The sequence below is a fragment of the Drosophila miranda genome, assembly GCF_003369915.1.
Source record: "Drosophila miranda strain MSH22 chromosome Y unlocalized genomic scaffold, D.miranda_PacBio2.1 Contig_Y1_pilon, whole genome shotgun sequence".
Classification (NCBI taxonomy): domain Eukaryota; kingdom Metazoa; phylum Arthropoda; class Insecta; order Diptera; family Drosophilidae; genus Drosophila; species Drosophila miranda.
In genome coordinates this window covers 6454408-6469234 of record NW_022881603.1, presented here as the reverse complement: position 1 = coordinate 6469234, position 14827 = coordinate 6454408, and the positions used below count along the sequence as shown (strand labels likewise).

Below are 14827 nucleotides of genomic sequence, written 5' to 3'. Positions count from 1 at the left end.
AATTGTGGATGCCACAGATTTTCGTCCTTTGTGGGGGCGGAAGTGGGCGGGGCGAAGTTTTGAAATATTCTTGTAGCAGTGACATAGCAACGAAGTCTGGATCCAAAACGTCGTTGCTCTAGCTCTTATAGTCTTTGAGCACTAGGCGCTAATAGGGACGGACAGACGGACGGACGGACAGACAGACATGGCTCAATCGACTCGGCTATTGATGCTGATCAAGAATATATATACTTTATGGGGTCGGAAACGATTCCTTTTGGACGTTACACACATCCACTTTTACCACAAATCGAATATACCCCAATACTCATTTTGAGTATCGAGTTGACATTGACAGTCCCAGTATGTGTGAAAACCCACGCAAAGTCGGGGGTAATTTATGGACAGAAAAACAATGCCAGCCTATAAAGATTTCATTTGTTTTGCACGAAATGCTAAAGGCTGTCTGTCCAAAAGGCCGACTTAGAGGGGGTGAAAATACGCGTAAGTCATATGTGGGGAGCGCAGTCTCTGGAACGGGAACAGGAATGGGAATGGGAATGGGAGTCGAACTGAACAATGCTGTCATTATAATCCAATTAAATTCCACTGGCAAACTCCGGGCTTGGCCAAGGGATAAAGTGCTCAAACAATCGATAGGAATCGATGAGCGCAAATACATATTCGTATCTGCGACGCATTGGAATGGCAAAAGAAGAGGCGTCGATCGCATTCTTGATAAGAGCTGTCCGCCTCCCAATACAGAGAGCGAAAGAAAGACAAAGAAGCAAACAAAGGTGCATAATGAAACATCTGGAAGCATTTGGAGAGAGAGGAACGGGGAGTGGAAGCAGTTGCTCAAGGTTTATTCGAATAATCCAATGAAATTTCATGCATACCCAGTAAGTTTAATTTCATTTCACTTCAATTGTAATGCTGCAGAGCACTCGGTGATATGAGAACGCCCTCCAAAAAAAATAAAACTTTTGTCGGCTGAGATTAACTTTAGTTGATCAGCGACTGCTCCAAAAGAGTGCGTATTACTCATAAATTATCTTATTTTAAACATACGAGACTTTCCTTTCCCACTGTGACTCCAGTTCTCTTCAGGCCCTCGAAGCGCAAAGCTTGTATCGGAAACGCAAGCGCAAACGACTTCGGAAGCAGAGTTACTCGTATTCTATCCCCGGAAATAATGGGCATCGGAACCAAGCTCTGGCCGACTGTGGGAACAGTGGTTTTCCTAATCGGAAGCGTGGCAGTCGGCGAGATTCTCAAGTGTTACCAGTGCAACGAGGCTGATCAGACGTGCGGCGGCCCGCAAAAGCCCCTCGGACACATTGGAGAGTGCCCCCACTCAACCATGTGCACGAAAACCGTATTAACCATGAGCCTACTGGAGGGAAACCAGTGTATCAATGCGGGGATGTGCCCAGCAACTGAGCACCACAAACGTCTTCGTCAACAAGTCGTGGGAGGAGAAATCCGTCGTGGAGGAGCCGTACGAAGAGGGCTGCTTCGAGGAGAAGGTGAACTTCAGGAACACCGTTCTCCTCTGCCACTGCCGCAACGACACCTGCGCAACGCATCGAGCAGTCCCGCACTTGACGGCCGAATGCTGCCGCTGATCCTCACAGGCTTCATCTGGTACTGGAGCTATAGGAAATTACACATGTGATCGCCTACTAGTCGGGGGCACTTTTTTTGGAGTGCCCGTGTTGATACTTCCTGCTCTCTAAGCCGACTCAAATTGTTTGAAATTAGTTTTAACAGATTAAAACTTTATGTCAATGAAATGAAACACACTCAAACTTGTTCTGATATTGGATATGGATCGTAAATACTTGAATTTAGCGGAGATTATCATCCAACCGAGCCCATCCAAGCCGATCCTACCTGGCCGTGTGATGTGATAGTGACGCATCGTATCGAAGAAAGTGTGAGATTTGGACAGAATGTGATCCAAGGTCAATGCCAGTGCTGGCCATTAAAAATATTTCTCCATATAGATATAGTCTGTATGTGTGCATTTTTATAATAAAACGAGGGGGAACGTTGTGAGTTGCTGCGGACACCGCAACTCTACGGTTATACCCGATACTAAGTCAGTATGGCTCTCCTCCGGCAGACGCCGCTAATATTAAACGACACGACAAAGAGTGCGTGCGAGAGAGACAGAAAATCAGTCTGAGCGTGACGTCGGGCGCTGCGTAGCCACTGCAAATTGATTTGTTCCTATTGGCTATAAAAATGTTCTGATCTGATCCAGATTCAGCAATCTGATAGATATGGTCATTATCTATGATTCTGCGTTTTTTGTTTTCTCGAATGTGCAATATTGTGGATGCAACAGATTTTCGTCCTTTGTGTGGGCGGAAGGGGGTGGGGCGAAATTTTGAGATACACGTTTTATAGTAAGATCTAACAGGAGTGCGGATACCAAATTTGGTTACTCTAGCCTTAATAGTCTCTGAGATTTTTGAATATCACCAGATTTTCGTCCTTTGCGGGGGCGGAAGGGGGTGTGGCGAAATTTTGAAACAAACTCGTCTCGGTCCGATATATTAGGAGTGTGGATACCAAATTTGGTTGCTCTAGCTTTTGTAGTCTCTGAGATCTAGGCGCTAATGTTTTACTCTAAGCAAAGCCGCCTATGCTACGTGTGTGTTAGAGAGAGACAGGGCGAGAAAAAATGAAATTGTTTTCTTGATGCTGGCTATAATAAGAATACGATCCAATTCAGATTCCGCAGTCTTAAAGATATGGTCATTCTCTACAATTCTACATTTTTAGTTTTCTCGTATCGTCGAAATTGTGGATGCCACAGATTTTCGCCCTTTGTGGGGGAGGAAGTGGGCGGGGCAAAGTTTTGAAATATTCTTGTAGCAGTGACATATCACAGAAGTCTGGATCCACAACATCGTTGCTCTCGCTCTTATAGTCTTTGAGCACTAGGCGCTGAAGGGGACGGACAGACGGACAGACGGACGGACGGACAGACGGACAGACAGACATGGCTCAATCGACTCGGCTATTGATGCTGATCAAGAATATATATACTTTATGGGATCGGAAACGATTCCTTTTGGACGTTACACACATCCACTTTTACCACAAATCTAATATACCCCAGTACTCATTTTGAGTATCGGGTATAATAACACCAGCAGCACCCTGCGGTGTGAAGATCTGATCTGATATCTGATCGCAAATACTCGTAGCATGCAAATCAAGTGACAACCGCCCGGGCATCACAAATCGAACTTGTAATTGATTAAAAAGACATTTTATTAAAATATTTATTAAGTTTTTGTGACTTTTATGAATTCCCCCCCTATATAGTATGTAGAAATCGACAGAACCCAAAAACAAACGAAATGATTCAAAAAGTAACAATAACAGCACTCGCCGTGATTCACACAACAATCTGGCACTGCTTTGGGTCGGGTCGGGTCTGGTCTAGCCTGGTCTCTGGTCTGTGGTCTCGTTTCATTTAATCTCTGCTGGTCTGGCTCCCAGCCGTAGGTTCAGCGTACGACCTTTGGAGTACACTGACTGTGACGCATCATCGATACTTGGTACTTGGTGTTCGGTACTCTTTACCCTCTGCCCGTGGCCAGGCCAGCACTCGGCTTCCCGTGTCCCAAACTGTTGCGTTTTAATCACAGTTTATGTTTATGGTCGTTATTAATTGGCCTAAGACCGGCAATGTGCGCTGACAATCATTCTCCGTTTCGGCTGCTTGCATCTACATACAAATATATGTACCTACATAGTAATATATCGTTAATCTTGGATTCATCTGCAGACTCCGAAACCGTTAGAGACAAATTCCAAGCCGATCCCCGAGCTGACACCGCCGCTGTTGCTGGCGGTGTCAACGTTTGCTACAAACAATTAAAATCATTTTTGTCAACATTTTTCTTATGCCGGTTCAATCCGAGTCTTATTCCGATTCCGATTCCGATTCCGGTTATACTTATGGATATAATTCAAGTTCAAAGGGTCGCTGAACCCGAGGAGACGACGTTTGCCAAATTATACAAATTTTTCATTGATTATATATGTAGTTAGGCTGGCGAAAATCCTCTATCTGAACCCTCCACGAGGGTGCCGGCTGGGCAATGGACACTGCATTACCCCGGACAAGGGTAATGCACTGTCGCTTGCTCAGTCCGGGGTAATGCAGTGTCTAGCTAAGGCTTCCCGATTCAAAGTCGGGGGAACCGAACCATGGCCATGGCTAGAGGTGCCTGGCGGTCAGGCCTAAAACGCTAGGGGTGGTCCCCCCGAAAAATATTAACCAGTATGGACCCTCGGGCCAAATATGGAGGCGAAGAAGGATAAAGCACGGGTTGGGATGTCAACGCAAACGTCGGTGGCAAGCGTGACTGCTACCACCGGCGTGCATGGGAAAGAGCAATCCTCTCTGCGTGTCGCCAGCGGTCACACCTCAGACTTGGCGGGAGCAGACCACCATTCCCTTGCATTTGCCGAATGATCATCGGGCAAACCCTATAACAAGCCATCGAAAAAATCCAGGAAAAAATCCACAGAAAAAGCAAAAGGAAGGAGACGAATGGAGGAATCGAATTGTAGTCGTATATGTAGTACTCTCCTATGTTATTTCGTATTTTTTTATCTATCTAACTCAATGTGACAACGTTGCTAAGCATAAGATAATTCATATTTGTTATTTTATATATCAAAATACACACCCAACTATGATATCTGTTACGAAGAATCAAGTGTTTTTTTTCAACGAGCGAAAAACTTGAAGATCATCTTGAGCCCTTGAGTTGAACGAATGTTTTATTATTCTGAACCAAAGGTCACATCGCATCGCATTTGATCATGAATCTTTTTTTTTTTTTTTTTTTTATTAATCGTTGAATCCGTACATTGCATATAACGTATCTTAACATCACTGGTAAATAATATTGGGTTAGCCAAACCTAATGCTAAATGCGAGAGGACCTATGATAATGAAGCTGTCTGACATTTTGCCAAATTATATTCCACATTTTGAATACCCAATATTCGGGCTCCGTTTAAAATTAATGGGTTTTTTGCTCTCCCAAAGTCAAGACAAAAACAAGTCTCCGTCTAAGTAGTCGCTGTGTACTCGTACACCGAGTACTCGTACACTAACTATTCACATTTCCGATAAGCGAAAGTTGACCCATTTTTGTCGGCAGGCCCAGCTTGATCTGGGGGTAACCCATAAGAGTGATTTGCTTAATTTTAAAAAATAAATAGAATAAAATAGAAAGAGACGACTTTTTCAAGATTTTTTATTAAATATAATTTTACGTTTACTAACTATTTCTCAATTGTTTTCAGATCAGTGCTCTGCATATCCTGTATTCTCCAAGCTCACGCTGAGAAAAGGTCTTCCAATATTAACCAGTTTGTAGTGGCGCCTGTCCAACCAAAACGAGGGGGAACGTTGTGAGTTGCAGCGGACACCGCAACTCTACAGTTATACCCGATACTAAGTCAGTAGGAGAGAGAGCCACTCCGGCAGACGCCGCTAATTTGAACGACACGACAAAGAGTGCGTGCGAGAGAGACAGAAAATCAGTCTGAGCGTGACGTCGGGGGGCTGCGTAGCCACTGCAAATTGATTTGTTCCTTTTGGCTATAAAAATGATCTGATCTGATCCAGATTCAGCAATCTGATAGATATGGTCGTTATCTATGATTCTGCGTTTTTAGTTTTTTCGAATCTGCAATATTGTGGATGCAACAGATTTTCGTCCTTTGTGTGAGCGGAAAGGGGTGGGGCAAAATTTTGAGATTAAGGTTTTATAGTGAGATCTAGTAGGAGTGCGGATACCAAATTTGGTTACTCTAGCGTTAATAGTCTCTGAGATTTGTGAATATCCCCAGATTTTCATCCTTTGCAGGGGCGGAAGGGGGTGTGGCGAAATTTTGAAACAAACTCGTCTCGGTCCGATATATTAGGAGTGTGGATACCAAATTTGGTTGCTCTAGCTTTTATAGTCTCTGAGATCTAGGCGCTAATGTTTTACTCTAAGCAAAGCCGGCTATGCTACGTGTGTGTTAGAGAGAGACAGGGCGAGAAAAAATGAAATTGTTTTCTTGATGCTGGCTATAATAAAAATACGATATTATTCAAATTCTGCAGTCTAAAAGATATGGTCATTCTCTACGATTCTGCGTTTTTGGTTTTCTCGTATCTTTAAAATTGTGGATGCCACAGATTTTCGTCCTTTGTGGGGCGGAAGTGGGCGGGGCGAAGTTTTGAAATATTTTTGTAGCAGTGACATATCACAGAAGTCTGGATCCAAAACATCGTTGCTCTAGCTCTTATAGTCTTTGAGCACTAGGCGCTAATAGGGACGGACAGACGGACAGACGGACGGACGGACAGACGGACAGACAGACATGGCTCAATCGACTCGGCTATTGATGCTGATCAAGAATATATATACTTTATGGGGTCGGAAACGATTCCTTCTGGACGTTACACACATCCACTTTTACCACAAATCTAATATACCCCAATACTCATTTTGAGTATCGGGTATAAAAATATCGGATAACCGTCCCACGGTTTCCCCTTCCCTTAGACATGCACCTTGCACCTTTTGGGCAGTTACGCGCAAAAAAAAATGACATAAGTTAACAGCGGCTACTGTCAAGGTGTGGTGAGAAAAGGGGAATGAGAGAACCAAGGGCTCAAGCGGAAGGAGAGCGGCTTGGGCATGTTCTTTCCAATTTTACTCGCGATCCCAGACGGACGTCTGAGGAAAATACTCAAGTAGTGCAGTGAAAGGAAAAATTCTAACCTCGACCGTAAATACCGCGTGTCCCTCGTGGCTAAGATCTAGTCAAAAGATCAGCCGACCATTCCTACGTTTATTAAGCTAAGGCCGAACCCATCGGGTGAGTGAAAATTGAACCCCAACTGCCGGCTTACAGAAAATTAAAGTTCGTTTTTATACCCGATACTCAAAATGAGTATTGGGGTATATTAGATTTGTGGTAAAAGTGGATGTGTGTAACGTCCAGAAGGAATCGTTTCCGACCCCATAAAGTATATATATTCTTGATCAGCATCAAAAGCCGAGTCAATTAAGCCATGTCTGTCTGTCCGTCTGTCCGTCCGTCCGTCTGTCCGTCTGTCTGTCCGTCTGTCCGTCTGTCCGTCCGTCTGTCCGTCCCTATTAGCGCCTAGTGCTCAAAGACTATAAGAGCTAGAGCAACGATGTTTTGGGTCCAGACTTCTGTGATATGTCACTGCTACAAAAATATTTCAAAACTTCGCCCCGCCCACTTCCGCCCCCACAAAGGACGAAAATCTGTGGCATCCAAAATTTTAAAGATACGAGAAAACCAAAAACGCAGAATCGTAGAGAATGACCATTAATTTTAGACTGCAGAATTTGAATAAGATCGTTGTTTGAGATGCCAAGCTTTTTTGGCACCTATGTGTTTCAAAAATGAAAAGAGATTTTGGGTTAAACCTTATAATTCGTATTTAATCTTGGTGGCTTAGCGGAAGCTGATTGCTTGCTATTGTCAGATAAACTTTATGCGAGATCGATATGCAACCAATGCGCAGAGCGGTTAGCATAGAACTAAACTATAGACGACGGCGTTAGATCAAAGTGGTTGCCGAAGTGGCGGCAGCAGATCAAAGTAGTTGCCGAAGTGGCGGCGGCAGAGAGCCCCTTTAGCGGGAGAGCGCAGCAGCTCTGCAGAACGTCAACGTTTTACAACATAGGCGGCTCTCTCTGCTCATACAATAATAATGCTAAAGTTACGGTTATTCTTCAGCGGATGGCCCGAGCAGGAGTCAAAACGTCTAAATCATCAGGATTTTCTGAAAGCGAGAGCAAAGGGCGAGAGTTAACAATTGCAGTGATCTCACAGATCAGAGTGCGCAGCTCGTCGAAGCTAAGCACAGATGGTCCAACTGAGCGGTACAGGTGATATTTTGCGGCCTTCACGGCCCCTTCCCACAACCCGCCAAAATGCGGAGAGCGAGGTGGGATGAAACGCCAGTCGATCGAGTCAGCCAAGCAGGATTCGTGGACCTCCTTCATATGCGGTTCGCTCAGACAAAGCTTCTTTAGCTCCAGAAGCTCGTTCTTGGCCCCAACGAAGTTTGTCGCATTGTCCGACCAAATTTGACTTGGCCTTCCTCGAGTGGAAGTAAAACGCTTTAGTGCGCCTAAAAACGATGCGGTGGTCAAATCCTTTACGAGCTCCATGTGTATAGCCTTAGAAGTGAAACAGATGAATACGCTAATGTAGCACTTGATCGGAGGCCTCGTGCGGATTTCTGATCGGTAGAAAAAAGGTCCACAGTAATCTACTCCAGTGACTTCAAAAGCTCGAGATCCTTCCAAACGTTCCTTAGGTAGGTCTCCCATGATGTGTTCGACCATGCGCGGCCTAGTCCTGAAGCATCTCACACATCTGCTGACGACCCTTGACACTGCCTTAACACCTCCAATGGGCCAATATTCCAGCCGAATTTTGGAAAGCAAGGCGCGAGGTCCGGCATGGAGGTTTCTTTCATGATAATATCTTATCAGCGCAAAGGTAATGGAATGTCCCTTTGGCAGAATGAGCGGGTGCTGAGCGTCAAATCCTAGCGATGAGTTGCCAAGACGACCTCCAACTCTAAGTAGTCCAGAATGATCGATGAACGGGTTGAGCGAACTAATAGAACTGGATTTCATGACTTGACCATTGCGCCGAATCTCCTTTATGTCCATCCACAAATTTGCCAGCTGAATGTGTCGAATTAGAAGATGCGTTCCTTGCCGAATATCAGAAACGGTGAGTCCTGGATGCCTAAGACGATGTATAAATTTATGCATGTAGGCAAATGTGCGCTGCATGCGAAAGAATGAATTCGCAAATTTGCATCCGGACTTGAGATCGGCATGTGGAGACGTGATTAGCAATCCTCCCTTGCGAAGCTCCAAAGTTGCTATGATGTTAGATGGAGATACAGGCCACTTATCCTTGGAGCCTAGCAAAAAGGATGGGCCGTGAAACCATAGCTCTGACTGGATAAGATGGTTGTTGGGAAGCGAGCCTCTCGAGAGAATATCAGCAGGATTTAACGATTTGCACAATTAGCGCCATTCCATGGCTGCCGTCAACTCCTGAATTGATGCCACTCGATTTGCCACGAAAACTTGAAATTTAGCTGGCTCGTCCCTAATCCAAGATAATGCTGTTGACGAATCCGACCAGCAATAAACCCGACCTGTAAAGATTCCCATGTCCTTTACATTCTGCATGATTTTCGCAAGCAAATGGGCTCCACTTAATTCCAGCTTAGGAATCGATATAGTCTTTAGCGGCGCCACTCGCGACTTTGAGCACAAAACGTGGCTCAAAGACTGGGCTTCCCTGGAACACGACATACACGCAAGCGCCATATGCTTCTAAGCTGGCATCACAGAATCCGTGAACTTCTGTAGCCACACTAGAACGAAGAACCAAGCGAGGAAATGAGATCCGAGAAATGCTTGCCAAACTATTTCTCAAGTCCATCCAAGTTGAATGCAACGCTGAGGGTAGGCTTTCATCCCAATCCAAATTTTCTCTCCAAAGCTGCTGAAGGAAGATTTTGCACCGGACAATGACTGGATTTATCAATCCAAGAGGGTCGTAGAACCGCGCAATCGTAGATAAAACCGACCGCTTTGATGGCTTTGAGTTTGTGTCCAGTGCGGACAAGGCAAAAAGCAGCTGATCCGAAGCAGGGTCCCACGCTAAGCCGAGAGTTTTGGCAATGTCGCTTCCATCATTAAACTTTAGGAACTTCTCTATGTCATCTTCAGGGGTTCCCTCAAGTACTTCCTGGTGACTGGAGCACCATTTCCTAAGTCTAAAATTACCACGGGACAGTAAAGCTGATGTTTGGTGCATCTTGTCCTTGACCTGTGCGACCGAATTACCGCCCGAAATAAGGTCATTCACGTAAAACTCCTGCCGCAGAGCAGCTGAGCCAAGAGGGTAGGACTCACCCTCGTCGATGGCCAGCTGGTGCATTGCGCGGACCGCTAAAAATGATGCAGCCCTCGTCCCGTATGTGACGGTGTCTAATGTGTAGACTTGAACCTCGGACTCGATGGAATCTCGCCATAGGATGCACTGATACAAATTGTCGGGTGGAGACACTCGTACGCAGCGGTACATTTTACAAATGTCCCCAGTGAGAGCGACTGGATATGTTCGAAAGCGAATCAATATGTTAAACAATGCAGGCTGAATAACAGGGCCTGTCATCATCACATCATTTAGAGAATATCCAGTTGATGTAGCTGCGGATCTGTCGAAAACGACACGGAGTTTTGTCGTCGTACTGTCCTCCTTTAGGACACAGTGATGAGGCAAGAAATATTTGCAGAGAATACGGGAATCAGGGTTGACTTGGTGCATATGATGCAAATCAATGTACTCCCTCATAAAGGCGGAATACCGCTCCTTGAGTGTAGGATTACGCTCCAGTTTTCGCTCCAGACTGATGAACCGTCGATAAGCCTGAGCATAAGATTCTCCTAAACGATCAGTATTGTTATTTAGCGGCAGACGAACTGCATACTCCCCGGATGGCAACCGTGAAAGGTGGCTTACGAAATGTGCTTCACAATCGTCTTCTTCTTTGGTATTCAAACCACCCTCCACACAATTCTCGACTTCCCAAAACATACGAAGAGTTTTATCCAACCTTGCTTCCATCTCAGCTATCGAATCTGGACAATTGTGCGTAGCCAAAAACGCCGAGCTTGATACCTTCTGTCCACCGCCAGATACGATCCACCCAAGCCGGGTCTTCTGCAGAAGAGGCAGTCCATCGGTGAGTTTGATTTGCCCTACGCAGAGGAGATCATAAAAAACGCTCGCACCAATGAGAAGATCAACCCGTTGAGGATTGAAAAATGCAGGATCAGCGAGCTGAATGTTTGATGGAATACGCCAATCGGATACATTTACTGTCATACTTGGTTGAGAATCGGTGATCGTGGGGGCGATGAGAGCAGTAAGTGTATTTGTGTAAGCAGAGGTGCGAGAATGCATACAAATGCTTATGGTGGATCCCTCAGTAGAAACGCTGGTATCGCCTAGCCCAGACACAAGGGCAGACGATTGAGTTCTCCTAAGCTGAAGCTGCTGGGCGAACCTGGATGTGACGAGATGCAGCTGCGATCCTGAATCTATCTGAATCTTCCATGGCCCGCTGAGTGGCAAAAGACGCATACAGACGGGTCGGCGGAAGAGTTGGAAGCTACAAACGTTTTCTTAACCTGCGTATAGGAATGGTTTTTTCCCACCTGATCGCTACTAGCGTGTGTCGCTGTAGCATATTCCAATCGCTCCATTTTCTGGCAGCGTTGCTGCAAGAATTCGAAGAATTCCTCTGCTCCTCCCATTTGGTTTGCGTCTTCGAATCCAACTTCTGCAGCAGCATGTTGATGACCATGAATCCTGAAATCTCCTCAGCAGTTCCCAATGTCTGCAACGCTCGCATGTGTAAATTGACTGCATCCGAAAACTCCCGAAGCCTTTTAGCAGAAGGCGAGTCTACCCTCTTTAGCCCAAGAATCTTCTTGATGTGTGCCTGGAAAACAAGTCTTTTGTTTTTTAAAGCGTTTATTAAGTATATCCAGAGCCGCACGATAATTGGCACTGGAGAGCTCTAACGATCGAACCGAATCCAAAGCCGCATCAGCGAGGCAAGAGCGAAGGTGCTGGAATTTCTCGATGTCACTGAGATCCGCATCCGCTTCAATCACCGATTTGAAAATTGCCATAAAATTCGAGAACTCGACGTATCCACCAGAAAATTTAGGCACGTTCAGCTCAGGAAGTCGCTGCTTGTGAGCCATGATGATGGTACTATGTCCGGAATGGCTTGGCAGAGTCGTAGAATGGGCAGCGGCGTGTGACTGGCTTACTTCAACAGCAGCCAGCAACTCAGCTTTCAACGATATGAAAAGAGTATCGAAGATTTCGCGCAGCTCACTCCCAATCTCGTTTTGATCGAGAGCCTCCAACTCATTATGGGCCTTATTAAATTCCTCTCGAATTTCTGCCAACATATCAAGGCGCACCTCGACTTCCGCGGCGGTCAGCTTATCGATTTTATTCCCCGCGAAGGATTCGCCAAGCCTGTGCAATCGATCATATAATGACTGACTTTTACGCTTATACAGATTCAGTCTGGAATCAGCCACCACAATATTTCCGCCCGCGCCTGTATTCGGATCGTTGTCCATGTGAACCGTTGTGCAATTCGGCACAACAACGGAAAATGAAATACCGCTTAAGCGACGATGTATAGACGCGAGAGCGAGAATGCAAGACACGAAAAGTCAAGAACCGCGGCTGAAGCTGCGCAGAGAATGAGAGATTCGACGCTTAAAGTACCGGAATTTGTCTATAAATATTCCAGCCGCACTCTCACTGAATTTGCACTTTAAACTGTTTTTCAACGTGCACCCAAATGTATTTGTTGGTAGTTAAACTACCCAACAACAAAATATTGTATAAATAATAAGTGTTTTAACGGAACGCGATTAAGCAATGGTTTTATATCACGTCGGGGTCACCAATGTTTGAGATGCCAAGCTTTTTTGGCACCTATGTGTTTCAAAAATGAAAAGAGATTTTGGGTTAAACCTTATAATTCGTATTTAATCTTGGTGGCTTAGCGGAAGCCGATTTCTTGCTATTGCCAGATAAACTTTATGCGAGATCGATATGCAACCAATGCGCAGAGGGGTTAGCATAGAACTAAACTATAGACGACGGCGTTAGATCAAAGTGATTGCCGAAGTGGCGGCAGCAGATCAAAGTAGTTGCCGAAGTGGCGGCGGCAGAGAGCCCCTTTAGCGGGAGAGCGCAGCAGCTCTGCAGAACGTCAACGTTTTACAACATAGGCGGCTCTCTCTGCTCATACAATAATAATGCTAAAGTTACGGTTATTCTTCAGCGGCTGGCCCGAACAATCGTATTATTATTATAGCCAGCATCAAGAAAACAATTTCATTTTTTCTCGCCCTGTCTCTCTCTAACACACACGTAGCATAGCCGGCTTTGCTTAGAGTAAAACATTAGCGCCTAGATCTCAGAGACTATAAAAGCTAGAGCAACCAAATTTGGTATCCACACTCCTAATATATCGGACCGAGACGAGTTTGTTTCAAAATTTCGCCACACCCCCTTCCGCCCCCGCAAAGGATGAAAATCTGGGGATATTCACAAATCTCAGAGACTATTAAGGCTAGAGTAACCAAATTTGGTATCCGCACTCCTGTTAGATCTCACTTTAAAACGTATATCTCAAAATTTCGCCCCACCCCCTTCCGCCCCCACAAAAAACGAAAATCTGTTGCATCCACAATATTGAGGATACGAGAAAACTAAAAACGCAGAATCATAGATAATGATCATATCTATCAGATTGCTGAATCTGGATCAAATCAGATCATTTTTATAGCCAATAGGAACAAATCAATTTGCACTGGCTACGCAGCCCCCCGACGTCACGCTCAGACTGATTTTCTGTCTCTCTCGCACGCACTCTTTGTCGTGTCGTTCAAATTAGCGGCGTCTGCCGGAGTGGCTCTCTCTCCTACTGACTTATTATCGGGTATAACTGTAGAGTTGCGGTGTCCGCTGCAACTCACAACGTTCCCCCTCGTTATATATATAATTAATCTTAATTGCAGCTTATTTGAACATATTATCCTTATTACTTTAATAGCCTTTATACATATATATCTACCCTCTTAGCAGCCATGAGAGCTTGTAGGAAAGTTTAATGAATAAACTGTTTCCCGTTAATTGTTGCCGTTATTAAGGATCATGTGGCGCCGAGATGACGTAACCTAGCAGAAGTAGAGCGTTTATTTTAGGGATCGTTACCCATTACTCAGCCTATTTGGACCGGTGCGATCAAGGAAGGGTGGGCATACCGAGTTGCAATGACACCGCAAGCAACTCCCGCTCGAATTCGTTCCGCTGACTCATCTCCCTACACTGTCATTTCTCTGTAAATTTCTTCCGTCTGAACCTTGAACCGCACGCGAAACTTATTTTTATTGTCTTTGCTCCTAATGCTCGAGCTCGTGACGCGATCTCTCCCTACCCCACCCCCACTCTACCCGACTAACCATGAGACCAGCAGCAACGCGTGCATGGATCTCGATCATACCCTCCATCTGCTCGTCTACCGTTTCAGATCCAAGCCTCCTGCTTCGTTATGTGTTACAGTATTAGCAATATATATTTATATATATAATAAATTTAAAAGAAAAACGAGGGGGAACGTTGTGAGTTGCTGCGGAGACCGCAACTCCAAATTTATACCCGATACTAAGTCAGTACGGCTCTCCTCCGGCAGACGCCGCTAATATTAAACGACACGACAAAGAGTGCGTGCTAGAGAGACAGAAAATCAGTCTGAGCGTGACGTCGGGCGCTGCGTAGCCACTGCAAATTGATTTGTTCCTATTGGCTATAAAAATGATCTGATTTGATCCAGATTCAGCAATCTGATAGATATGGTCATTATCTATGATTCTGCGTTTTTAGTTTTCTCGTATCCTCAATATTGTGGATGCAACAGATTTTCCTCCTTTGTGGGGGCGGAAAAGGGTGCGGCGAAATTCTGAGATATACGTTTTTTAGTGAGATCTAACAGAAGTGCGGATACCAAATTTGGTTACTCTAGCCTTAATAGTCTCTGAGATTTGTGGATGCCCCAGATTTTCGTCCTTTGCGGGGCGGAAGGGGGTGTGGCGAAATTTGGACACGAAACGGTCATGGTCCGATATCACAGGAGTGT

General features: G+C 45.2%; 1 protein-coding gene across 1 annotated transcript; it reads left to right on the top strand.

The window, feature by feature from the left end:
* The first annotated feature begins 1177 nt into the window (after nt 1-1177).
* Nucleotides 1178-1610, top strand: LOC117190374. The gene is made up of 2 exons (XM_033395455.1): nt 1178-1329; nt 1385-1610. The coding sequence occupies exons 1-2, from the start codon at nt 1178-1180 to the stop codon at nt 1608-1610; spliced, it is 378 nt and encodes a 125-aa protein (XP_033251346.1).
* Nucleotides 1611-14827: the final 13217 nt, after the last annotated feature.

Excerpts from the sequence above, each read along its gene's own strand:
- LOC117190374 (XM_033395455.1), top strand. The coding sequence starts at position 1,178 with ATGGGCATCGGAACCAAGCTCTGGCCGACTGTGGGAACAGTGGTTTTC. Across the intron at positions 1,330-1,384 it reads CCCCTCGGACACATTGGAGA|GGAAACCAGTGTATCAATGC; the intron begins GTGCCCCCACTC and ends AGCCTACTGGAG.